The sequence below is a fragment of the Strix aluco genome, chromosome 13 (assembly GCF_031877795.1).
Source record: "Strix aluco isolate bStrAlu1 chromosome 13, bStrAlu1.hap1, whole genome shotgun sequence".
NCBI lineage: Eukaryota > Metazoa > Chordata > Aves > Strigiformes > Strigidae > Strix > Strix aluco.
Window position 1 is genome coordinate 12,777,004 of NC_133943.1, and position 26,762 is coordinate 12,803,765.

At 39.5% G+C, this 26,762-nt stretch overlaps 2 protein-coding genes across 2 annotated transcripts; both read right to left on the reverse strand.

Annotated features, from left to right (window-relative positions):
* Nucleotides 1-4,106: 4,106 nt before the first annotated feature.
* Nucleotides 4,107-9,201, reverse strand: LOC141929277 (ovomucoid-like). The gene is made up of 4 exons (XM_074838495.1): nucleotides 9,138-9,201; nucleotides 6,969-6,988; nucleotides 4,674-4,801; nucleotides 4,107-4,152 (listed from the first exon to the last, which is right to left on the reverse strand). Exons 1-4 carry the CDS (start codon nucleotides 9,199-9,201, stop codon nucleotides 4,107-4,109), a joined length of 258 nt encoding a protein of 85 aa, XP_074694596.1.
* Nucleotides 9,202-18,138: 8,937 nt separating this feature from the next.
* IL12B (interleukin 12B) lies at nucleotides 18,139-25,288 on the reverse strand. The gene is made up of 6 exons (XM_074838738.1): nucleotides 25,207-25,288; nucleotides 22,981-23,262; nucleotides 21,712-21,829; nucleotides 20,562-20,764; nucleotides 19,597-19,742; nucleotides 18,139-18,264 (listed from the first exon to the last, which is right to left on the reverse strand). The coding sequence occupies exons 1-6, from the start codon at nucleotides 25,286-25,288 to the stop codon at nucleotides 18,139-18,141; spliced, it is 957 nt and encodes a 318-aa protein (XP_074694839.1).
* Between the last annotated feature and the right edge of the window lie 1,474 nt (nucleotides 25,289-26,762).

A 26,762-nucleotide genomic window follows, 5' to 3' on the forward strand; every position in this document is an offset into this window, starting at 1 on the left:
TAATATATGCCACCATTCTAGTGTTCTCCATCATTTATTCACAGAGTTCATGCTGGGTTGAAAGAGAGTGGGAAGATAACCATATAAACAGCTAAAAAAGTCCACATGACTTTATTTGTGTTAGAATTACAAGGATTTCCAGCCTCTCTATTTCACAGAGAAGAGAAAAAGATGCCATCTGCACATAACCCTTTATTAGTGTTTCAGTCAGCCTGCAGGATTCTTGAGTACATGGCTTAGCTGAATACATGGATTCTTCTCCACCAAGCAATCATGAGAAAAGACAGAAGGCAGTATGGTCAACGTGTGTTTCACTACAGATTTTTTCAGCTAACAGATGCATCCTTAGGAGTCGGCAAAGATTATGGTGCTCTGATTTGTGCACTGAAGTAAGCCTGAGGAGATAATGAGGAGAAGGAGCTGCTCTCCAGCTTCCTGGCTTAAAATCTTCCCTGAGCTTTTTTCTCCTGAAGGTTTCCTCTCATTTTTCCTAAGATTTGTAGTATTTGTTACATTTCACCCTTAGCTTCCCTTGTGGTGATAACGTATTTTACCTTCCATAAAACATAATCCTCTTTGACTTGAATTCCATTGCTTCTCAGCATTTGGTATATTGATCTCCAGTATTGTCTAGCTACCTTCTGTCTTCCTTTCTCCTTTAGGGGTCAAGGTAGGGGCTAATGGAGAGGAAGAGATGAAAAAATTCAAGAGATCTTATGGGATGTTAAACTCTAGTCTATATGTGTTGATCTCTGGTGGATTCCTGTATCATATTAACATTGTCCATTGGTTCTGCTTGATATTCACCCATCTGCTCATGGTTACTGTTACTGCCACCATCTGAAAATGCTTGAACATGCCAAGTTTCATCATCTGTGATTTGTTGCATCCATTCTTCACTAATATGGAAGGGAGGTCTGCTTTCCAAAGCAACCATAAGTGTAAATTACATTTGAAAATGTGTCATTCTGATAACTTGCTTCAGCAGTTGGGCCAGTCTCATTAAAAAAATTATTTTAAACATATCCATTGGAACATAGTTCATAGCAACATAAACCTCCCACAGCCAGAAAATATTAATGATGGAGGGACTAAATAAAGAAATATGTGAGATAGAAACCTGCTTACTGTCTGTTGAGACTCTCTTTTTTTTACTATGAAATGAACATTTGGTTTCATGGAAATGGCCTTTATTAATTAAGCCTTTGTTAACAAAGTGCAAAGATGAATGTAAATGATTTATTCTGCCAGCTTTACTGGAATAGCATCGATAAGTTGGCATTGTAGGAACTATAGCTTGCTCATAATGAACTGTGCTTTTTCTGTTTCGCGAATAACAAGGCCCCTGAAGATGAGCCTTTCCACCACTTCTCCCCACCCACACCATACATAAAGTCTGAATTTATTGAGAGAAATATACCGAGCAGAAACACAGTCTGCAAGGTACCACGAAGAGAGTAACCACATTCCTTGCTCTAGGAGCTTTGTGTTCCTCACATACATGTGTGACCTGGTATTCAGAGCAGTAGTCAGTCCTTTGACACATGAAGATGCTAATTAACCCTGACTTCAGTTGCAAAGAGAAGGGGGCCGTGGTCTATGCAGAAACTCTTCATCCATCTTCATTAGTCTCAATGTTTAAGTTTCCAGTTTCATCCCAGCACTTGGCTAAGACCATTGTTCTAAACCGATAACCTCAATAGAACATCAAAGTCAGTGTCTTCTGCTTATGCATCACCTAGAAAACAACATGCCCATTTTCTTCTTTCTGAAAGATAAGAATTAAAGCCAAGGTCACAGGTAGCCTCCCATCAGTTTCAGTGGCCTTCGAATGATCCAGAGCGTTGAGTAGGTTTTTAATACACTAAGAGCACCTGTCCCTTAGAAAGGAGTCTGAAGCCTCCCACAGTGGGAAATAAATCCCACTCCATCCTAAAAAACAGTCCCTAGGCTCCTGTTCTGCTGCCTGTGGTTTCATGTGACACACCAGTGCCTGGGAACAGCATATAATAATGTTAAGAAATCCATCTGGCCACGATTTACATAACATTCGGTAGCTACTGCTGTTTTACCCAGATATGCAATGCATTAGGGAACTGTACAGTCAGGAAAAAGAAGTAACTTGTTAAATACACTCATTATTTAGTATTATTTGACATAGAAATGCAGAGTAGTTACTTTTTATGGTGTTTGCTTGGTTGGAAAATAGCACTCCATTTACATACTTAATCTAGCGTTTAATTAATCCTCTATTTTTCCTTTCACTTTTTGTTGTTTTCAGCTTTATCATTCTTCCAGATGTTCCAGATGTACTGAGTGTAATAGGCAATTAGCGTAAAAATAGTTCAGCCAGTTCACATTATAAATCAAACTAGAGACTAGGGTTACGTCAGTGTGTACTCACAAATTAAACAGAGCCTCTCTCATCCAGAGGCCAGCTAGTTGAGCCTAGTCACCCAGAGGCTAACTAGTTGAGTCTAGTCACATTTCTGCTATGAAATTATTTTAGCTTCTAAAAGGAATAGTCTCTAGCTGCCCAAGATGTGCCTGAGAACGTTAGGAAGAATTTTGATCCAAGACAGGATCATGCCAGGGCCATGCTAACAATTTCAAAGTAAAGATGATGGGGTTCTAGTGCTGGCAGCTGTGTCCTGGCACTGTTTAATTCCTTGGCAAAGAAGTAGCCTGTGAAAGACTCTCTCTTTGGTTTTTAATCAGCGTCACATAAAGTCCAACAGCCTCTTCTCCTGTACAGGGCATGAGATCAATGTTCCCAGCTCTGCTAGGAGAAAGAGCACATACTAACACCATGGACCAACAAAGCCTCTTGGTCCTTCCATTAAAGAATGCAGTCTGCCTGGTGCTACAGACAGCAGTGTAATGGCTAGGCTTTTTGGTGTCTTGCCTTCACAGGCAAGGACATGAGCTTCTTTCCTCATTTCCCATTCTTCTGAAGTATGAGTCTTACCATAGCTCAACTAGACTACCACACAGAAATTATCAAAAATGATACCCATATTCCAGTTTCAAAATTTTCTTCACGTGTAAGACCAGTAAAGTCAGTCATTCATAAGCTTTAATTCTGGGTAGATGCATTCCCTTGACTGACTATTCAAGTGTAAAAGACATAAACTAGCTTAATAATGAAGATAATAAGGATGTAAGAGCAGAACAGAAATTTCTTCAGGTCTGAAAGCAGCCAATTTATCAGATGTGAACAGAATAATTAATGATCACATTTAAATGTCAGGATTTAACAGAGACACTGCTATGAAGCTTATACAGTCTTACAGTTTACCAGGGTTATTTCATTTGAAAGAAAAAAAAAGAGCCAGATTGTAGGGTAAATTCCAGTAACATGAGGCCATCTAGTGCACATTATCAGTGTTACAACATTTGTCTTCCAGGCTTTGTTTTTTTACCTCTGGCCCTAGCTCCTGCTCTATGATTTTCTGTAACTTGGGAAATATCTCATTTGTGAACAAGGGATGCAGTAAACTTATTCTCTAGAAAGGTCACAATGGACAAAAAATGAGTCAACGTTTATTTTAGTAAACATGCAAATTAAGTAGCTAAACAACATATATGAATCAGAATTGTACAAAGTTAGAAGAAAAATGAGAATTTAAAATTTAGCTACAAAACAGAAAGAGTCAAAGCACTGCCTAGGAAAGCTGAAGCCTTTGAAAAGAAGCATCTGCGAAAGTTTCTGGGTAAATGAAAGAAGATACTTCACCAACAAGGAAAGCAGAGGCAATGCCTGCACTGACTTGTGTCCACTCAAATCAGGTGGCATTGTCAGAAGATTTGAACTTTAGCTGTGGAGACAAATATATAATGAAAAGCTCATGTGAAAAGCAACTTGCTACAGAAAGAGGAATGCTCCTGAGAATCCCGAGGAAGCGCTTTGCAGGGAAGACAGAAGTGTCAGTCCCAACACTCTGGAGCAGAGAGAAGCAGCAAATGACAGAGCACAGCTGAAAAGCCTACTTTGTGCTTTGTTTGCCATCGGCAGAACAGGCAGGATGAATGAAATTAAATGAAGAGATTGTGATAAGGCAGTGTAAAGCTGTTCTCAGCACTCTCCTCTGTCACGCAGAATTCATTCAGCATGCCCCTGCTTGCTTCATATGTAAGGCACCTCTACTTCGCCTGCAAAGGAAAGGAAGGACATAGACATTGCAGACACTAAATTTAACGTTATGAATTAAAATCTCTCTGAAGTCTTCAGCCAACAACTTGCTAACAGAGAAGACACTATAAACATTTGCAGCAGACAAGGCACTGAGCTATAAACAATTTCCTTTTAAAAATTATGTATTTTGTCCATAAAAAGCGAAGTATTTCCAGTACCACTTTTGAATTTTCACATGACCTGATTTGGGTCCAGGTGCCTTGTTAGCCCTGTGTTAGTCATTGGACTCTTCTCTTTACTGTCTGACTTCTACAGTTTGTGCTGGAATAGGAAGTTACTCACACAAATATCAAGGTCATTTAGATCAGTTGGACCTTATTGGTGGGAGAAGCAATTGTCTATAAAGATTAAGCAAAGAAGCAGAGGAATAGTGACCCTGAAAGAAATTATAGCACTTAGGTGGACTGGAAATACCAGATAACTCAGCTAACCTCAGATTTTGGCTTAATCAGGAGTAATTACGTAGTATTGTACTTACAGAACTGCTTTGCAGAAAGAACATTTGTTGTTATACGTTTTCCCGTCAGAGCCGCAAAAAGGTTGATAGAGTCTTTCGCAGTAAATAGGTCTTCCTCTCTCTAACCTCTTGTATTCACTGCAGTCTACCTGAAAATAGAGTATAATTTTTCTTTGAATCTATTTTTCTCACATTCTCCATTCACCTGCAGAAGTTATGAATATATGAAGTTTTTGGACAAGCTTGTCAGCTGCTCTAGAGCAGCACAGTCAATGGGGCTCCACCTTCTATATTAGCTGAGCCTAAGCCTCAAAAAAGAAATGTTTCTTCTGATAGAGATGTGTGTGATGCTACCCATGTCAGGTACTGAGCACCTTCAGGGACTTCGCTGTCTATCTGAATAAGAATATAGTCACTGGAAAAATACAGCCCCTTTTCCATCTACAGAAAAGTTGAGTCCTAATATTTCTTCTACCCAATTGCAATTGTCAGTAAATTCAGGTAAGATTAGTTCTCAAGGGTGTGAAGGGTTTCTGTCTCTTTATTGCACAAGTATCAGCTCTTGAATCTTTTTACATTGGTGAAAGAATCTGTCCAGGTGGAATTAAGTAAAGTCCTATTTAAGTATTAACATGAAAAGAAATTATTAAAAGGCCTTCATCTGGTAGTGGGACTGTATTCATTACAGACATATATAAAAATGGGAGTACAAACTCATAAAAGAAATGACTGAAAGTACTCCTGATTTTGGAGCTCAATCTTCTCCTGTCAAATGAATGTCATTCCTAGTATTTGACAAGCAAGGAGTTCCTTGTGCAGTGCACATATTCTATTTAATGTGCTGGTTGTCATCCTCAAAAGCCTGGGGTTTGCTTGCCTAGGAAATCACCTGTCCTTATAGGTGCTGCTGTAACTAAAACTGGTTCAGCTCTCTTTGCTGCTAGTCTAGTGACAATCTGAAGCATATTAGTCTTTGGAGGGACACTGTGACTGGAGCTTTTCCTTCCTGAAGATCTAGCCAAAATAGGTATTATAAATGTATATATTTAAAACAGAACCCAACCTTGCTGTTCTATTGTTATGGCATGATTTTTCCCCCTTCATTCTAACTCTTAGTGAAGAGTACTACTTCAGCCAACCCCTGGAATTTATTACAGATTATATGATTGGTTTTATGCTAGTCATTGCCCAGGGTTTGCAGGTGGGTGAAGTGAGGAGCTGTGTGTGTGGTCAGATGCTCCTTCAGCCATGGCTCAGCACAGGCTGAGGTCTCCACTGACAAAAAGAGTCATTAGCCAATAACTTTTTTGGGTATTACAGGCTTAAATCCGGTGTCGCATTGAAACAAACAAACCAACCAACAAAAAAAGTATATGGGATGTTAGTTTACCTAGGTTTTCCCTTCATTTGGTCCTTTCCCTCTCCTCCAAAGCCCTGGCTGCTCACACATTTCGAACTCCATGGCTGGAAAGCAGGAGGCAGCACACCGAGCCCCATGGCAAAAGCAGGTCAGGGACCTGACACAGCTGACAGGTATCCACAACATAACCCAGCACAGGCAGTGGCATGAGGGGGGGGAGTCTTTGTGACTCGTAACTTACCATTTTAAAACTGGTCAACCACCAACTTGTGAGAAGGAAGGGCCAGGTAATAAAAACAGCTAGAAGCTAGGTGAATTTGCCCCATATGTGTATAACAGCTGGTAAAATGGGGAAGATACTTAGTTTGGTGTGAAGAGTGGAGCAGGCTTTTCCTGGAAAAGTATGTATGTCTTGGTGTACATTTAGGCATCAGAGGCTGTATATGTCGTGCCAGTGTGGGACCAGTTCTGTGTGTGTGTGAATTTCCACTCCCTGCTACTGTCCACTGGACTCCAAAAGGGCTTCTCTGCTCATCTAAGTAAGGATTTTTATTGCTTGGTGTCTCATTTCTTTCAGAGGCTGACCCCAGGATGGACAGTCCAGCATGGTCAGAGAGAAATTAAAGTCTCTAGGTACATGAATTAGGATCTGAAAGTCACTGAGAAAGCCTTATAGTGTCACCACCAGATAAGTATTTAAAAAAATCTTGATTTCTCTGACTTAAAAGTTGGCCTTGCCCAATTTCTTGCCCAGAATGCATTACAGGTAAAAACATCTAGGAGTTGTCAGGACAACTGTATGGAAACCACATATCTCAAACGCAGGGATTTCTCTTGGAAATCTCAATATTTTGGCAGAATTCAGTTAATGTTTAACATGGTTTTGTGTCTTCATGGACCTCATGTTGTTACAAACTATGTATTTTGATCCAGAAATAAAGGAGAAAATTACTCACCTCATTCTCTTTGGCAGCATCTGCAATATAAACAGAATCACAAAAGATAAAGTAAAAAACACTGTTGATGAACATTCAGTTTGCAACTGGGATGATTTCATTACTACCAGCTCTTCCAGCAACACCAAGTCTCTTACCTCCTTGAAAGTAAATACTGACATTGTTTTTCAGTGTTTAATAAGATACAGGTGTCAGAACCTATTAAACAAGCAGACCTTATTGTATTGTTTACCTTAGAAAGCTGTGTCAGCAACTAGAACAGCCTCTGTCATGGGAGGGAAGGGAGGCTCTTGTTCCCCTTTTCACCAGAAAAAAGATTGAAAACCCAGGAGACAATATTATGTTCAATGGCCAGGCTGTTAGGATGAACTAGTTGTTGAGCATGAGTGGGTTTTAATTCCTAAGTTTATTTTAAAAAAATCATATGTGGCTGTAAGCAAATAACATGGTGCATTTATACTTTGATTTTCTGTCAATAACATGGATAATATCTTAATTAAAATATAATACTATATATAATAATGATAATGCAATTTGGATCATAATACCACTTAAAAAAGTGTTTTCCCCTGCCAGTCAACATGGATTCTAAACTATTTGGCAGAAGTGTTGGCTTCTATTTTGTATACACATGGCATCTAATATAATAGAGCCCTGTTCTCAGGTGGGGCTTCAAAAAGCTCCTTCAAAACAGTGATAATTACGCCTCCCAGAAAGTAATCAAGTAACACTGGCGTGTCTCCATTATGGTGACACATTTGTTACTTTCTTTAGGAATGTATTTTGTTCTTCTGTCCTGTAATCGTCATTCTGTGGCTTCCAAGGGATAAAAGTTATCAGGCAGAGGCTTCTGTACAGAAGGAGCAGGAAGAAAATGTATTATGTTATAAAAGGCAATACAGCTCTAGCACTTGTCTTCCTGACTAAATGTAGCTTTTTGTGATCTTTAAAGCCATTAAGCTTTCTACTGAAACTTCCTTTCATTGAGCTGCTTATATCTTCTCATGAAATGAAGCTGTCCAAGGTAAAGAAAACTAGCATAAATAATGTTCCATGTTAAGTTTCAATCTATATCACCAGAAGTTTGACTGAGTTTTCATTGTTCTGGAATTGGATCAAATTGAACCTACTTCCACAAAAACATTAAGATGTTATTTTTTCTCTGGTAACCTTTCTTAGTAGCCACTATGTATTTGGGAGTGAATACAAAAAAGATGTGGCTGAAAAAGTATTGATCCATAAATTTTTAATGCAGACAAGATAAACTAGAAAGTTCGAGGAAGGAATCTGCTGGAATCCTTATGAACATAATATTTATTTATTCTTCTGCAGTTAATGAAACACTGTTTGAAGGAACAGTTTTCATCAAAAGCATTCCATTTCATTGAGATTGACATTTTTCATAAGAATTTTGATTTTGAGACTATTTTCAAAGCAAACTTTTCAGACCTATTCAAAATGGGAAAAGATTATTTTGTTTCATAATTTTGGTTTTGTTTTAACATTTTCATTGTTTTGCTTTTTTAACATTCTTAATGCTATTGAACTGATATACTACTAGCAGAGAAGATTTGGACTCCCAGTTATTCTAAATATACTTATTTTTCTATATATTTCTTTTTTTTTTTTTTTATTGCAAGTTTTTGTTAAAAAAAATTACCAAGTGAAGGCTCAAGAAATTCCTCCCAGCTCCTTATTTTATCATATAACAACCTGTGCCTCAAAGATCTCTCAAGGCTGGCAAACTAACATTATAAAGAGGTCATTCACAGCCATGTTACGTAGCCCGTGCAGAATCAATGTCTCCTGCTTGCTCAGTTTGGCAGGAGAAGGACCTCATCACCTCCAAGCTCCCTGCTCCGATGGAAAAAATAAAAAAGTAGGTAAAAATCTGCTTTAGTTCTGAGGCTTTACAGTTCACTTTTTAGTTATATTGCAGAATAAGGCTCTGATTCACACCACCATCAAGGAATAGGTTTCATCTACTCAAGTTGGCAACTGTGAAGCTGGTGCAATATTGCTTGCTAAATAGTGCACAGGCATAAAATTTCACTTGCTTTCTGCCACCCAAGTGCAGCAATCATTGCTTACTATCCCAGTAGACTGAGAAGCTTGCAGTGTTTGAACATTAGAACTGTAACATATCAGGAAATAGAAAAGGGTACTCACTTGCTAAGCAAAGAGCTGCCAGTGTGAGGAGCAAAAAGGCGCCTGTTATCTTCATGGTAGACATGGGTTCTTGACCTGTTTCACAGCAATCTGTGCTCTAAGTATTCCAGTACACTTAGCTTAAATGTGTATTTGTGTATCTGCAAGAGCTGATATATATACATGCACACACAAAGAGCAGGAACCCTGATGATGAAATCCCCCTTGTAGAGAAGGTAATTAGAAGAAGGTGTTGCCCATGGGTAGTATCAATAAGAATGTCTTCTCTACAACATGAAGGTCATAAGTACAGGGCAAAGATGAGCGTCACAGCATGCATTGTGTTGATAAAGGAGATGTATTGTACTTTGGCTAATCCCCTTGCCTAATTAACTGTTTCATCTCCATTAACGAGTTCAAGGAGTGACTCAGTAAGGTGGTTACTTACTGCTGTTCTGTTATTGCCATATTGACCCTTAGAGCTTTTCCCAGGGAAAAAAGATCATTCTTACTAGGTATATGCCAAAAGATTCACACCAGTAGAGCTAAAATGCTTAATTCCTATTCTCTTGAAATTTTGGAGACCCTTGTCACTAGCTGTGGATAGAAGCGATGCTGGTTAGTATGGCCATGCACTGAGCCCTTTCAGACTGCTCTGTGGTGGTAGTTGCTGCTTGTAAAAGTCTGTGTTTCACATGAGTACCTTCATCTTCACACACAGCCCAGAAGATCCCCCAGTCTTTCAGTGTTCTTCTGCCTTTAAAGTTCCACCTGTTTAGAGATCAGAAACAATGCTTTGTGACAGAAGGAGCAATGATAGTGCATTGCACTGCCTAGCAAAGAGAAGTGATGAGTTCACAGCCGTTGTGCATCCTGCTGGGTTACTGCCTAGTTTGCTGTCATGGAGATATAAAGAAGATCCCTGTGCTTGCCTGTCTTTTCCTTTGTTGCTATTTCCAGCACAATAGGTGTCATATCATGTGGGATTCTTTAAACAAATCCAACATACCTGTGTGTTAGTGACTTAATCAATAGGCATAATTTTCTTGCTTTTATACTACAGACCAGGGGTAGAGTCACAGTGGGAAACTCAGATCCAAGTCTTAATTTTCATAAAGTTCAAAGTAATGTGGAGTTTTGAGCCTATAGTTTTGTTTGAACCCATCCTTCCATAATTGCTTTCTCTTCAGTGATTGACAATGTAGATGTGCAAATTGTGTCAATATGAAATATCCCTGCACACCATTACAATTCACAGCATTTCAGTGATCACCTTCCCTACATTGCAAGATAGCCTGGGGGTTTTTCCCCATGAAGGAGTTAGGGTCATATATGCTAATTTCACTAAGACAGAAGGACTGAATGTTCTTGAAGAAAAGGTTGTAGTAGGTCAAGTAGACCTCGGGCCCCACTGATCCATCCCAAGAGGAATATGGATCATCTTGTTTTTAAAGAATGTAGGTAATGCATAAATGGTTAATTTCTCATTGCTTAATGGGACAAAAAAAAATAGTTGCCATCAAATTCCAGTTCCAGAATAGATAAAGATCTGGCTTGAGGTGGAGGCCAGTAGATTTTTTTTCAAATGCCCTTACTTCAATGATTTAATTTTAATTTTTTCTTTGTTCTTGAACATCTGTGCATATTCCTGTGAGGTGGAGATCACAAAAGACAGGCTGTGATTTAAATTGGAGTTGGTCTGGATTCTGCTGCTTTGGGATGTCAGTGAAATTTTTGTTCTGGGAAGTGCAAAACCTTTTTGAAGAGCCTGCTGTAGAGTGTGTATGAACTGATGGAGAATATTTAGGACATGTTTGTTGATTGATGGACAATTATCAACATTAGGCAACAAGAGCAAAACCCAAAACAACCCAGAAAGTACTCTTAGTCTGAGTAGTTCTGAGCAAACAAGACACTTGAGGATATCTTGAAATTATAAAACTGAAGCTTGACAGAACACGCAGGTTCCTTGACACTGGTATGAGGAAATCTGCCACTTTGGTTACACTCTCTTGCCTAATATGGTGCTATAGAGTGTACTGTCTGATGCAACCTCCGCATCCATCCCATCTGTCTAGTGGAAGAATATAAACACCTGTTCGCAGTCTTCTGAGTTAATGTAGGAAGATTTTCTGAGGACTAGTGTAGAAAGGGAGGACTTTTGGAGGTTGGAAGGGGATAACGAGGGAGGTAGATTTTTGGATCAGATTTTTCTTAGAATTTGAAAATTACCTCACTGTTGAAAGGATTCCTGATGCTTATTCTATGCCCCATAGCAGGAAAGTCATGGTGTGAATGTTTTCCTTCTGGTAATGTTTAGGTGTTTTGATTAGGGCTTTTGAATCAAATTAAGACGAATTTTCTGAGCCGTGGACCTTAATCTTTGTAGGGCTTTCTCAGACCACTCAAGTAGGAGGGATACAGTTCTGATGAGAAGCTGTGACATATTGTAGGGTGCACAAATAGGAGCTCGCTGCAAGCAGGGCACAGCAGGGTGTCAGATGAAGTTCTGCAGATCTTTGAGTTTTGAAATATCAAAGCTGTCTTGAAGCTTTGAGAAAAAAAAATACATACACAGAAAGCAACAGCCTGTTTCACTTTCTGCTGTGAGGTAATACTCATGTGCAAAATCTCAAAATGAAATTTGGTAAAAAGCAATGCCACAAAGCATTTTTTGCAACTCCAGTTTAAAAGGATATTGAAGTATCTATGTATCTATATGCCTAGCTTTAAGAATGGGCAGAATTCACATTAGCCAACTGGAGAAAATAGTCACTGTTGGACTGAAAAAATGCTTCATCTGAGGTGCCTTTCTGTCAAGACTTGCAGAGACTTGTTTGCCCTGGTAGTCTTCATACAGAGCTGGTCTGACAACCTGAGACCTGTCATACTGAGGTAGGCCAAAGGTTCATCTAGGTCAGAGTGCTGTCTTCAGGAACATTCAGCAGCAGATTGAGAGAATAGGACTTTTCTCTTGGTGGACAAGTTGAACATGAGTCAATGGTTTGCCCCTATACTGAACAAGTCCAGCTCTGCACACTGGGCTGTATTAGTAAGAATGTAATTATCGAGTCAAAACCATCATTGTTTCCCCCTGTTCAGCACTTATGAGGGTCTGTGCACAGTTCTGGGCTCCCCAGTACAAGAAAGTCTCTGAAATACTGGGTGAAATCCAACAAAGGACTGCCAAGATATTTAGAGGAATGAAGCGCGTGTCATAACTAGGAAAGATTGAGAGAGGTCGTTTGTTCGGTTTGAAGAAAGGAGGCAAAGTCTCCTTGTTGTCTTCAGCTACTTTATAGGGGCATAGAGAGGACAAGAGCCAGACTCTTCTTGTAGGTGCACAGTGAAAGGAAGAGAGAGAATAGTGCAAATTGCAACAAAAGAAATTCCAATTATATGTGAGGAAAACAAATTTCGCAATGAGAGTAGTCAAGCATTGGAACAGGTTGCCCAGAGACATTATTGGAGACATTAAGAAATGGATCTGTTCTAAACTGGCCATGGTCTGGTGGTGGGGTGGGGATGTGGGGAACCTCCAGTGGTCCATTCCAACCTGAACTGATTCTGTGATTCTCATAGGTGAATGTCAACTGTTGCTGGCAGTCAGCTGCTTAGGGACTTTGTGGCACATTTTATCTGTCCTTATGAGTTAACATAGTAGATTTGACAAAGTGAACACAGTCAATAAAGTAGCACATTGGATTGAGATTAGCTCCTTGAAATAAACGTTTCTTGGAAAACAAGTATTCAAATCTGTTTAGTAATAGCTGCTTCCCAGAGTTGGATAAGTAAGGCCTCTTTACCATACCTAAAACTAATTCTGAAATTTACGGTAATACTCTGTTTGGATTGAAAAATTATGAGAGAAATTTTGGCCTCATCAGCAAACTCATACTGGTTTCCATTGAGCTGGGACGTACTGTTTGAATGCATGTATGTTAATTGTGGGTCTCTGATAGTTTTCTACTTTTACCATTGTATCTTGTCTTTTCTCAACTTCTTACCTCTCCAAATTGTTATTTTGAAGAAGAACAAGCAATTACTTGGTGAACAAATGTTTATTCACTCTAATGATCCTGTTACATCAGATAAAATACTACTGCATATTTTTCTGAGTGAGAACATTTGTCACAATTATTGATATATTGCTTTTATTTTTGCAGTCCCGAAAGGAGCACAAATGTGATGCCAAATAAGCTGCTGCAGCATATCATTAATTGAGTTATTCTGCATGGGAGGATGTTATCTGGCTGCATTCCAGGAAGAGTTGATGCACAGTAGTTTGTTCCCATTCATATGATGGAGTGCCTCACATTGAGGACATCAACAGTGCTAAAAAAAGGGCACATGAAATAGCTAAAAAACATATTCTCAGACACCATGCATACCTGGGAAGAATATACAAGCCAAGACAGATACTGATATGGTCGTGAGTGGGAATTCAGACCTCTTAGTGATTCCAGTGCATGTTTATACACAACCCAGTACACAGGCTCCTTCAATTTTATTGTGTGTGGGTGGTTAGGGTTGTCCACCCATGTGCAATTAACGTATCAGACTTCTAAAGTCTTGCTCAATGGAAGATTTGAGAACCAAGTGATGTATTTCATAAGGCATCAAACTGTGCCAAAACATTTGGGTATTTGCCTGAAGGAATGTGAGTTTTCCATTTTCCACACCTCAGGATCAAAGGAGCCTTTCTTTAAAATTGCAGGTATCAAGCTGGGACAGATCCCAGCTGAAGGTTTCATAGGTTATTTTAGAAAGTAAAAAAAAACCCCAACAAACCATGACTCTCTGCAAAGGCTGGAGCTAATTTTTATTCTTTTTCTTTGTATCTTTTGATGTCTTTAAGATAAATTACAAGGCTGTGATACCTACTATTGTGCAACTAGATTGTGAATCCTTTGAGTTACTTAGTGTCATACCATTGATGTTTCTGAATGACTTGTTTCTTCACAGATATATGCAAAACAGGCATTAACAGCTTAATACTTAGCAGTGAATGAATTGGACAGTGAGCATTGAATAGGACTTATTTTAAATGGCCTTCTGTTTTGTATTTTAAGATGTAATTTCCAGGTGTTTAGCACTTTGAAGTTCTGTCACACTGAAGTCAGTCAAACTGAAATATTTGCGGAAAAGTTTCTTAGATTTTTTCATGTCTCAGGACATAAATACATTGGTTTTGCCTCTATTGAAAATATAACTTTTATTAAAAAAGAAGCTACAACTTATGAAGAACTGGGAAAAGATGAAGGTCAACATGGAAAGAGGGGTGGATGTGAAGCATTTGGACCTGAAATCTAATATTTGTTCTCTCACAGAACCCCTAATTAGACATAAGTCTTTTTTTTCCTTCTGCTGTTAACAGGTGCCTGCTTACCCAGTTCTAATGGCTGAAGCAGGTAGAGGATAGCAGACTCCTACTGCAACCTATTAGTGCCTCATTAAATACACCAACTATTTGTAAAACATTCTTTAAGATGAGGAGCACCCACAAAAAGCCCTGGAGGGAATTAGTCAGTCTCCCTTCAGTACAGATTTAGGGAGGTGTGGTAGGCAAAACCTAAAGCCACATGTTGAATGATGAGTATGAATAGAAAGCTGGAGGAGCTGCTATGTGTCTGCTATGTGTCTATACAATAAATGACTCTCATACCATAAGGGCCTCAGGAATAAACCTAGTTCTCTCATTATGTTATTTCAGCAGCTTTGACTTTGCAATCTAAAGGGGGGGCGGGGGGGGGGGGGGCAATTTTGTACATTGTGCAGCCTGATTGAATCTATGCATTGTGACATTATAAGAAGGTTTCCAGATTATTTGCAGTGCAACAAGGAGAGGAATTAAGAGAGAGAAGTGCAAGGATTAACTGACACATCAACTATTATTTTCCTGACTGAATGGAGTATGTTAGGAAATGATCTCCAGTGTATGGCACCACTGTAGTGAATATTTGTGCTGTGATATTAACACCTTTTTATACACTCTAGAGAGTTCCTCAGAGATGAGAAACTGTCTGACAGTTTCTAAAGCAGATATTCAGAGGCACTTGGATCCATGTAAGGCCCAGGAAATGGATAATCAAGGACTGAAGCCAACTTTATGTCTTGAAGAGCAGCCATCTTACAGTTAACTTGATTTCTGCACAAAAAGGGGCAGTTTCAAGCTGTGCTTTGTTATTTTTCTGAAGAATCTTAGACAATGACTTTCCTCACTACGGACTCCTCATTACCTCATGATCTATGCCAGAAAAGCTTCCTATAGGGCAGTTTAACTCACTTTACGGGATCATGGCACAGAAAGGCATATTCCTCTAAAGGTAATAGATCAATATAGTCTTTGTCAGGATACTTGTAAATTTAGTCTGAGCATTTCTGAGAGTGAAAACTGGGCTGAATCAAAGTTAATGAGAGGTTTCAATGATTGGTTTCAATGGTGCCAGGGTTTCAACCCAGATATCTGAAGAACAGGAACGTCCTACTACTTCTGAACACTGTACCAACAGTGTTAGAGAGAAACCTCAAAGACCTCAACATGTCTGTCAGCCTGGTTTCAGTTGCAAGTCTCCTGACCACAAAGGCCAGTGAACTTCAATGTACTCTTAGACTGCAAAAAAAACCAATCACTGCAGCAGAGGGTTTAGAAGAGACTGCGGACTAACAGACATCACTTTTCTGTGTTGTCCTGTACAGTTTTATAGGCCATGAATTTGGTAGCATTAATCAGTAATATTACTTCTCCCTACATACATTGCCTCAGAAGTAGTGTGTAATATTCTGGTAGGAAATTGAAGAGTGATATTAACCATTCTTCTTAAAAGATCACAAGTAAACCAAATTTTCTTGTTTTCAGATGTATTTATTATTAGGTCCTTTGTAAAACAAGCATGGTAAATTGCATTTATAGCAGAAATAAGATGCATACACTTAATATTAATAAATACTAACAGCACTTGTAGCTAGATTATCAATAGTTTTCTGAAATATCAGATACTTCCCACACTTCAATGTTTAAATATCTTAAATTACCACCCATTTCTAAGACTGGAAAAAAAGGAAGCAGGGATTAAGGCCTAAATCATCAAAGATATTTTAATGTATTTTGCCCTCCTGAAAGTCAGGACTTAGGTCATTTGGCAAAAATGTACAGGCTTCAACACATGCTTCTGCTTCTTTCCAGACCTGGGGACTTACACTGTAAGCAGTTCAGAACCAGGATTTGAGGGTTTTTTTTCCTCAGGTTCTGTAAGGACACCTAGGACATGTTTCAGTAGTAGGGAAATACTTTTAAAATTAACTATAAAAATCTGTATTCTAAAACTCTAACTTCGATTAGATGTTTAACATCCACATATAAAACCAGTTACCAAATGCTCTCTGAAATATCAGATACACTGCAGTTAAACTTTTAAATAATTTAAGCTGCCTTGATTTCAGTTGCAGATTCCTGACTACTTGTGCCCTGTGGTTTTGCCTGTGGCACAGCAGGTCTGAACTAATTTTATTGTCAGAAAACTCCACTGCAAGAGATGCACTGGGTACACATGGGTCACTGAATATAGGGCCTCTAACGATCACAAGCATGAAAGAAATGGAGTTTTGTTTAGAAGGTGTTATATTCAGCTATTGGCTCCCATTTCCTTTCCTGTTCATGAGAGGTGGCAACAGGACTCTCAACCACAGCAACTCAAAGCAGCCTCCACGCCAGCACTCCTGTTGCTCCCACTGCAGCTTGGGTTCAGCTGGAAGTGTAGGGCTTTGAGAGTGGTTCATTTCATGCAACAACCATTTGCAGTGTTCACCAGCTGGGCATCAACATGATGTAAGCAAAGACAGCTGACAAAATGCAACAGCTAACATTTTTAGGACTCTGAACTTGCAATTCCTTCTTTTACTAAAACATCTGCCATCAGACTGGATGATGAGGATGGCCCTCATACATAGCTGGCTCATGCAGCCAAGGCTTTCTATGCTGATACGTCTCAACAAAATAAATAAATAAATAAATAAAATAAATAATCAAATAATTAAACAGTTAAATAATGGAATACTAAACCAGTTCTTTCAGTAAGTTACTTTTCAAATAAATTAACACAGTTTGAATAGCAACTGCCATTATCTGGCATTGCAAGTCATGTCAAGTAAATAAATAATAATAAAAAATAAATAGATAGATAAATAAATAAATAAATGCAATACAATAACATGCAGAACCTTCAATAACAGCTGACAGCAATGTATCAAAATACTAGACATGTTAATATAACATGATGTATGCTAAAGGTGTTACTCAAATGTGGGGAATTGAAAAGAGCTGCTAAAATCAGGACCCTACTAATCTAATATAAAAAAGATATTATATGGCTTCTTAGTAATCTCAAATGCAGATTTTTCTTCTAATTATGTTTTTGTGCTAATTCATTCTTTGCTTTCTTTAGGAGCATTGTGCCAGTCTTCTAGAATCTCTTACTGGTTATCTGTAAGATAAAAGAAATTTACATAAGAATTATCTTTATTTTCCTCAGACCTAGATTTTCAGTCCCCTCTCTCTCTCTTCACCTTCTTTCTCATTTTACTGGTAAAACTCAGCTGTATATGGATTGACACCCAACATAAACTATCAATGCACAGAAAGGATAAAAATGAGCATGGGTTACTCTAGCAATGGCCAAATGATCATGTATTTCTTAAAGAGTATTTTATAATTGCCTAGTTGGGTAGAACCCTACCCATGTCCATGAACCTACATCCATTGTTTCCTCTCTGATTTAAATGGATTCTAATTGTTTCCTCTTTTGTTTTTTTTTTTTTAAGGGAATCATCTTTTAGACAGCCCAGTACATTTACATGTTTATTCTCTCACAGATATTTAATTTAAAAATGTTCAGGAGACAAAAAACAGTTATGAGGAAATGTGAAATAAATGAGTATTTAAGAAGCAGAAGTAGTTCATAGACTCCTTACTCTCCTAAGTAAGGAATCATCCCTGCCTCTCCAGTAGAAGGTTCTTTAATTCTCACCTGCAAAGTGAAGACCACTCACTCCAGGATGAATTGTAATAGCGATCCCTGGCCTGCACAGAGATCTTGTCTTTTGGTCCAGCTGTTGGAATCTGCATAGACTGCTCATCAGTATCATAGACCTATGAACAGGGCACAGCTCCATCAGCAGATTGTAAAGGCAAGCAGAACATACAATACAGTGCCACATAGATTGCAACAAGCACGTGTAACTCAAAAAACCCACTGGTAGCCTGTTGTTTCAAAGGCACCACCAATCTTCACCCACAGATACCAAAGTCATGAGGACTTTTGAGAACTTGAGTCTCAGTAGAAACAAACTAAAAAGCCCACTTCCCACTGAAGTTAGTGTTGCAGAGTGGTCCAAACCCCAACCTGAGGCAGTCATTAAAACAAAGGGTTGATCTGTTTATCTGGGTTTTTCTCTTTTTTCTTCTTCCCCCAGAGTGGGAACCCTAAAAGACAGAAGCTGCTGCTTTTCAGTATCGTTGAAATTCCCACTGAGGACTTGTGGCTAATACAAGAAGCACTCCGTAGCCTCACCAGTTTCTCTACCTAATCGTACGAGACAACTCTACTAAAACCGAGGAGTCAGCACTGGGAGAATGGCCCCATCTGCTGGTACAGGCTTGCTTATTTTTTTCACACAGAAAAAGACATCCTCTAGTGTCTTTGGTTTAATCAGTTGACAAACTGGAATGATCATTATATTTGTTTACTTTTCTGATTGCTGGACCAAGGAAGGGCAGCGCTGCAGCTAAGGACCTGCACTGTGGTCAACTGGTTTGTGTGCCAGTTCTGCTGCCGATTTCTTTGCCAACCTAGGCAAATCGCCACCCTGCTGTCATGTACCCTTTAGTGTATCCATGCACATTAGCAAAGGAAGCAAAACCATTTTGTGATTTAAAGCTAATACAGAGTAGTAATGTTTAGTTAACAATTAACTAATAATTGGAAAGTGAGTGGCGAAGACTACAGTCTCCACAGAAATGCTACCAAATGAGTCACTGATTCCTTATTTGCCAATTCACCTATAAAGAAAGTCTGAGCTACCCAGGTACAAAAACCGTACAAGGAAAACAGTGCAACAGATCCTAGACTTCTTGATTTGGAAACTGGGATTTTCCCACATTAGGACCCACACAGCCTACTAATGCATTAGTAAATACTTTTCTCACGCTACACAGCTATGCAATGCTGGGCACGATTTTATCTCCCCAGTTACATCAGGGTTGCATCCACCCAGAGTGTGTTGTTTGGATCTTACTGGGAAGAGTAGGTCTTTTTCTAGAACTGGGAAGGAGGTCTTTTTCTGCCAAGAGAGAACCTTGCCACATTGGTCTTGGCACTTTTTTTAAAAAAACTTTTAGTCCATGGTTCTTGCATACTAAGTTTGTATTACTTATACTGTCTGTTCAAGCAAGAAAATTGTATTTCAAGTGTTGTATCTCTACCTGGCTTTCGTGTTTCTTTGTACTTTCAACTTTGACCCTGAAAGTCAAAGGGAAGTATGACTTTGGTGTGCTCCATGTTCTGGGATATGTCCAGGTCACTGTTCCATTTGTGGCCACATACTGACATTGGGGTGGGTCAGGTTTTACTGCAAGAGAAAATATAGAAGGAATTAATTCACATTAGCAGTACAATATCAGATGTTGGTGTACTACTGTTGATAGTTTTATAGGAATCAGCTTTGGGAGCCTCCATGAGATTAAGAGAGGAGTAGGCGTGATGTGTAAGAACTGCCTTGTACGCTTCTTATGGAAAATTAAGCACTCTCCCAGAGACTCTCTGAGTAAGATCCTTCTTTTTTTCTGTCTGGAGAGTTGCAGAGGGCTCTGTTGGACACCGAGGAATATGTTCAACCCCTGCAGACTGTTAGGGCATTTAGCAAAACATCTGTTTCTTTAGGATGCTGCTTCATTTTCCTGTGCCCTGTGGCAACATGGTCACAACTGGTCCTCTCATTTCCTGTCAGTTTCTACCAAGCCGCCCTGGATGCCCATCTGCAAGAACGGGTCAGGAGGGAAGCATACACGGCGTTAACCATTATCTGAGTAACTCTGCAGTTCTCAGAGAAAAGCCTGCTGGGTTATTGGTTTTTCGCTGACTTCTCCCACACACAACTTCCAAAACATGTCCATCTAATAGAGAAGGCTACAGAAACTTCTGGGAGATGTGGGAGTGAGAGGGTTGGAGGTCACAAGCTAGGGAGATGTTGCTTCTTCACTTCCTCATCCTCTTCCGGACTGCTGCTATGATTTGTTGTCCCCTGTTCCTGTAACTGGAGGCTTGATACAGATTTACAGTAGAATAGGGCAGGGATTCCCAAGCTTGGTTTGATCAGCTACCATTGTTAGTTCCACTATCAGCAGTAAGAATAAAGCTAAGAATTAATCATGATTCCTCGTCTACTCACTGATATCTCTGATGAAGAAGCTGCTGGTGTAGTTCTCATATTCCACCTCGTCAATGACCTCCAGGAACATCTCAACTGGCTGGTGCTCTTCAGCAAACGGACAGTAGTTTTCTTTCTGGCATTGGGCTGTATATTCAGTATATTCAGTCACTGATTTATCAGTATGAGCTACAGGGCTGCTGCAGGTTACGTCTCCTTGAGAACTGAATAGAGAACAGAGAAAAATACTGGAAATGCTGGTTCGTTCTGAGAATTTCTTGCCACAGTAATAACATGTAGTTAGTAGGGTAATGTTTTGATGTTGCCTGTATCATTTTATGGCTGCACTTCAACAGCTGCAGAAACAGTTCAGTGGGAGTTCTATCTCATTTCTTATTATCACTGTCCCATGACAAGCGTATCTTAGTTCCTTAGCCTTTTCCAAAACCTTGCTGGAAGAAATAAGGGAAGGTTAAAATGTATCCATTGGGAGATTAAAAAAAAAAAAAGAAAAAAAAAAAGCCGTCTATAAATTACTACCTGAATCTGATTCTATTTTTGCATTCAGCAAAATAAAACACTTTGCAGTTGTTTCTTCTTTAACAAACTCAAGTGACCTTTGTTCAAGCACTCCATGTTTTGGAGAAACCCCCAAGAGTAGTGGGAGGTAGGAAATCCCCACAAGGTTCCCCTCACATATTTCCCTCACAGGTTTCTGTAGTGTTCCTCAACAGAGACTTGTCAGTGGACATGTGGCTTTTGCAGTGGGTGCAGCCTCCCACTCCCTTAATTCCGCTGGATCTGCTGTGAAGGGACTCAGTGCTATGATTGTTTCTGCTTTTGGCTCAACTTCCTCTCTCTCCCCTGCATGAACTGTTTTTGATATTGCTTAAGTTATTCTGTGGCTGTACTGTAGCAGCTGTAACAGTCCAGTGGGGGTTGTTCCATTTTCAAGTCTTTATTAATTTCTGAGCAACTTCCATGCCCTTATTAGTTAAGTTAGTCCCAGTGATGGCTCAAAACATTTTGCAGATATTCAGACTCTGAAAGTGGGATTCCTCGCTTTCTACACACCCTCAATAGCCCAAACCCCAGGATCTCCTACACAGAGTAACACAAAGGGCTGTTCTGGCCTTACTATGAGGTTGTTAAGGAAAGTACAAGCTTTTACCCTTTTAGACTTCTGATTGTGAACTTCACATTTGGACTCTCATTTTCTGTCATCCATGAACATATGAAAATTCCAGAGTAGTTCTTTGCCTCACATTTTAGAAATGTCCTGTTTGGCTCTACATGGAAAAAGAAAGAACACGTCATTTATTCACTCTTTTTGCCAAAACGGTCAAAGCACAAAGAAAACAGTAATTCAATAGACTCCCATCTACTTTGGCAGGTGGTAGGTATGTAGGCCAACACAGTCTCATACTGCCACTTGGGCAGCCACCTGTAGTTAAAAGCCCATATAACACACAGTGGCTGAAGGCTGGTTTACATGGCACCACGTTAACCACATCTACATGGTTAATGACCGGAGCTAGAGCATAGCCAAGCTGTTGCAAGAGAGCTGCCAGTAAGAGATCTACATAGACAAATCCATTGTTCCTTTCACAACGAAATATTGCAGCTATTCAGCTGGCAAACCTCTGTATTTGTTACCCCACGCGTGAGAGTGCACGCAGTGGATAATCTCACATCTTCACACACTGGGGCACTTGATGGGGGATGTTTCCAGTGTAAGAAGTGAATGAGGCCTCAGTATAGGTGTGTGTTTTGTTTCTGCTGCCCAGCACTGCAGACTTTCAACAACTCTATATTGTACCCTGGATTTAGCTGGCTACTGCATCTAATATGTGGATCCAGGAGCCGGGGAAAAAGCCTTGGAAATTCTAAGTTCCTGGCACTACAGCAAGGGACTGCAATATGAGATATAGATGAGTGAGGTTCATGCAGCAAATGCAAAACATCACAGGCTTACCCCAGTGGGTTAATTGTGAATGGAGAAGCCTAAATGACAGCACTTAAAATCTAGGTCAGTCCCTGGTTCTGTCAGATCATGTAGCCCTGGTTTTTCAAACCCCTTCCTGAGTGCTGGGTCTGTGAAGTGGAGGCAAAGCAAGTCAATTGCTCTCCCACCAGAAAAGCAGTGGTGTGGTACTGACATTATCCTGTATCTAATAATTCCTACCATCACTCCATCTTCTAGGTCTAGAGAGTCCTAAATTAATCCCATGGCACCTGATTCCTATGCTGCTCATCAGCCGCACCATATACAGACCCACCAAAGTAATCATTTGCCTTTCACTGTTAGTAAAGCATTTGAAGAAGACCCATTTTGAGGTGGATATTTCTCATGCATTTCTCCAGAAAGCTCCCTCTGGTCCTCACAAAGCTCTAATGCACTAAGCTGAGCAAGAAACATCACATCATCCTATGACAGTACCTTTAAAGCTTTTCAGAATTGACCTTATCATTTGCCCATTGGAGTCTATTTTAGTTATGAGGAAGAAATCATAGCTGATGATTTCATGAGTATTAGCTGTCAGACAGGTGTAGTTGCCAGCATCTGGGAACTCCTTCACTTCAGCGATCAGAGTCTTTCCAGTTCCTTTCAGTTCGGTGCCCTTTTTCCAGTAAACTGGCAGTGCTTCGTCAGATGTGTTACAGGTGAGCTCCAGTCTTTTAGCTGGTGTCTCATCATTCCACTCTGATTCAATGACGTACACTGGACATTGCGGAGAAAGACATGTTAGCAGCTACTCATACATAACAGTGTGAAGATTGAACTGAGCCCTTGTTTTCAGCTCTACTCTGCAGGAAAACTGCTAATAAATCTCTGGCTTTCTTTCCCAAGGCCTCACCATCACCTGGAAATCTTTATTACATGAAGAGGTTTGACTTAGAAATTTACAGTGTATCTAGAACCTGCTGATCAATAGGGATGACATTTTAATGGAAGAAGTGATTATTTTTTCCATGTTCCTAGAGAATCTTACAGCAGTTCGTAACCATGGGAAGTAGGCAGGTACCTTTGTTTTAAAAGTGACGATGCCAGGACACACTGAGCCCAGGTATTCCTCCTGCACATGACCTGTGGCCTTTGCTCACAGAATGGCATGTAAAACCACTCTGTACTATGGTGCTTTGCTGTGGTGCAAAGCTGTGACACTTTCCCCTCTTCAATGTCAAAAGTCTGTGAGTGACCAAGGGAAGGAGGGGAGCTCTGGGTAAGTGGTTTGTATTTGCCTGTAGCTGATGCTTTTTCCATTTTCTGCAGGGAACAATCTGTACTCCTATCACCCTCATCCCAGTGGAGCAATTACTAAGAGACAGGGGATCGCTGAGCTACAGCAGAGCTAAGTGGACTGCAACAGGGAGATGTGGTCTTCTAAATGCTGTCTCGTAACTCTGAAGTGCCCTGTTGGTCTTTCCAAATTAAAAGACACACCACATAACAAAATAACTTGGAACCACCCCATTAAAGAAACATTCTCTTGTCTCTTTGCTGTGGTTGGCTGAAGAACTTCACCTACACTTCTGTGTGGCAACAGTTCTCGAATTTGACTGTCATTTCTCAAATATACTACTGCTGTCACATGCTCCCCAACCACGTTCAGTGCCCTCAGAGACTCTTTCACATGCAAGAAGTGGCAAAAATTCGTTTCTCAGTGTGTCAACACCACAGCAGACACTCAGATCAGGAAATCAGAGTTCCAGTGAGCTCTACAACCTTCTCACCAGAGCATTTCACTATCAGAATGAGAGCTTTAAGACTTTACCACAAAGAAGAAACGCTAAAAAATGAATCTCAAATGGCAGAAAACATGCAACTCTAGGAAGCGTGGAAGCTTACCAAACTGCTTATGAATATTTGAAACACAGGCAAGGTAAATCTTGCAGTCTTCAAACACAAAGATTATTCTCAATACTGACAAACATTTGCAGTTTTCAGCACCATGGTATTGCCCAGGGAACCCGCAGGATAAATAATTTTTTAATGTAAAGATACAAGGAAAAGTAATTGAATTACTTTTTACAAATAAAATACAATCAGGTTGAGAATACTTTTCTCATGTTGATTAGGGTCCCTCTTTTTGGATAATTGCACTGAAGACAGCCTGGATTATGGAAACACACTGGGTGAATAAGAACAGCAAATTTGATTATCTGAATTTAGCCCTATTTTCTGGTAAGTTATTCAAAAGTTTTTTTTGTTTATTGTTGACCCTGTATTTTTACAAATGTATTTATATTTAAGTTATTTACCAGAAAAGTTGGAGAAATTAGTTTTAGGTTTTACTGTGAAATATTCTTTTTGACAAATAATTCTTCACTTGTTTGTTTGTGGGCTATTACCTAAGTCACAAGATACTGTTTCTGCTTCCAGACTGCATGACTGAAACTTTTGAAACAAGAGAACAGGGAATAGGAAATAAGAGGGCTTCTAATGCAGATATTCAGAATGGCTGTTGTATGATATTTTAGAAGTTCTAAATATTTTTTCCATTAATGACAATTAGTTACCTAGTTATTCAAAACAAATAGGAAGAACCTTGGCCTAAGATACTATAGTTAACAAATTCTGTGCTTGTGGACACAAGTATAATTCTGAAATACCCTCGTGTCCTAGTCAGCTGTAGGTCTCAGTAAGTGAAGACTGCTTACTTACCGTTTTCCCTCAGTTTCCACTGCGCTTCCAGAAGGGCAGCAAAGGAAAATAATGAAAGTAAGGCAAATAGTAGGTGAGACATCTGTAAGGAAAAAATAAATTACTAAACTTCATTGAGGATTGTTGATTGTGTACTGAAATTGAACTCAATGCAGGACAGGATAATGAGAAGACAGAGTCAGTTCCATTGAACTAAGAAACATTCTTCATTCTAAGAACTTTTAGACCACATAAAAATCGAATATCAGGTTTGTACTGGAGTTCAAGCCCAGATTTTGATTTGCTTGTTATTCACACTGCAAACCAGTTTAAAGAAGAAATCATGGAAGTTAGAGGAAATTGTTGTGTGTGTAGATCTTATACGGTCAGGAGCTCAGAAGCATTCCCATGCCCCTCTGTTAAATGTCCCTCATGCAAGAAAAGTGCTGCTGATGCCAGTGAGGTTAGTTGCATGAACAAGGCATTGGACTTAAGAATCAATGAACATTAAATTTCAGTCATACAAAGCTTGTGAGTGTATTCCTTGGTTTAAGCATGTCAGTAGTCCTACTAAAACAAAGGATTGCGAATAAAATGAAGGACCTGCTGAAGTGTTTTGCTGGACTGTAGTCTTCACCAACTCTGTGAGAACAGGTGACAGCATTGTCAATAATGCAATGTGGAGCTGGCATCAACACTGACACTTGCCTAACTGGCACAAGTTCTAGTATCCACCTGATGTTGCATAGTCTTAATCAATTTTGCAAGCAATTTCAGGCAAAATTCTTACTGGATTCAGTACCACAGCTATATTTGCAGAAATGGCTGGACATGTATATCGTTGTTGCTGTGTTTGATACATATACATATATCTCACTGGAGAATGTATAAGTATATAGCTCTATATACAATATATAAATGTATATTTGTCCTGACTTCAAAATATGGCTAGAGCTCTTCATGAAACACAAAACATATTTGCCAAATATTGTAGTAAGCACTGGGTGCATAAAAAACTTTAACAACAGTTATTCAGATACACTTTGAGACTCTTTTCAACTGGAGATTAAGCCAAATGAATAGGAGTATGACTTAGAAAAAGAGATTAGTGAATATATCTTTCAAAGTCTATTCTAACTACAGTGGGAGTCTGAATGCACAGGAAAAACACAAAATTAAGTGGTTTGGGCTTTTTTTCCCCCAAACCAGACTTTTTCAGAAAAAGGGGAGTAGTCCTCCTGATTTCTTCTCATGTGCTATGAAACCTTTTCATTTCAGTTTATGAAGAAAGAGTATGTGTATATTTTTGTATGCACCAAATTCCTCACTGGTAGCTCCTGCTATTATTAGTGGTCCTTAATCTTGACCAGAAAACAGCTGGGTCTGGACCAATGCCAAGAAAGCGTGCCATCTGATTCTGTACACCGCACAGCACAGCTATTAATGGGACCAGCAACTACAAGTGTAGTATCTGGAGAGTATCTAGAAGAAGAGCCAGCTCACATTGCACCTGTACTCAGAGAGAGGCATGAGCATCAGTGAAAAGCCAGATGCTATCAGGCAGCCTATCATTGCTT

What these genes read in the sequence shown, in the direction of transcription:
- IL12B (XM_074838738.1), bottom strand. Translation starts at nt 25,288, where the DNA reads ATGTCTCACCTACTATTTGCCTTACTTTCATTATTTTCCTTTGCTGCC. An exon ending in CTTCTTCATCAGAGATATCA is followed by an intron (nt 19,743 to 20,561) that starts GTGAGTAGACGA and finishes TTTCTCTTGCAG; the next exon opens with TAAAACCTGACCCACCCCAA. An exon ending in CAAAGAAACACGAAAGCCAG is followed by an intron (nt 18,265 to 19,596) that starts GTAGAGATACAA and finishes CCCTGTTCATAG; the next exon opens with GTCTATGATACTGATGAGCA.
- LOC141929277 (XM_074838495.1), bottom strand. Translation starts at nt 9,201, where the DNA reads ATGTCTACCATGAAGATAACAGGCGCCTTTTTGCTCCTCACACTGGCA. An exon ending in GGCAGCTCTTTGCTTAGCAA is followed by an intron (nt 6,989 to 9,137) that starts GTGAGTACCCTT and finishes TTTATATTGCAG; the next exon opens with ATGCTGCCAAAGAGAATGAG. An exon ending in TCTTTCTGCAAAGCAGTTCT is followed by an intron (nt 4,153 to 4,673) that starts GTAAGTACAATA and finishes TTTCCTTTGCAG; the next exon opens with GCGAAGTAGAGGTGCCTTAC.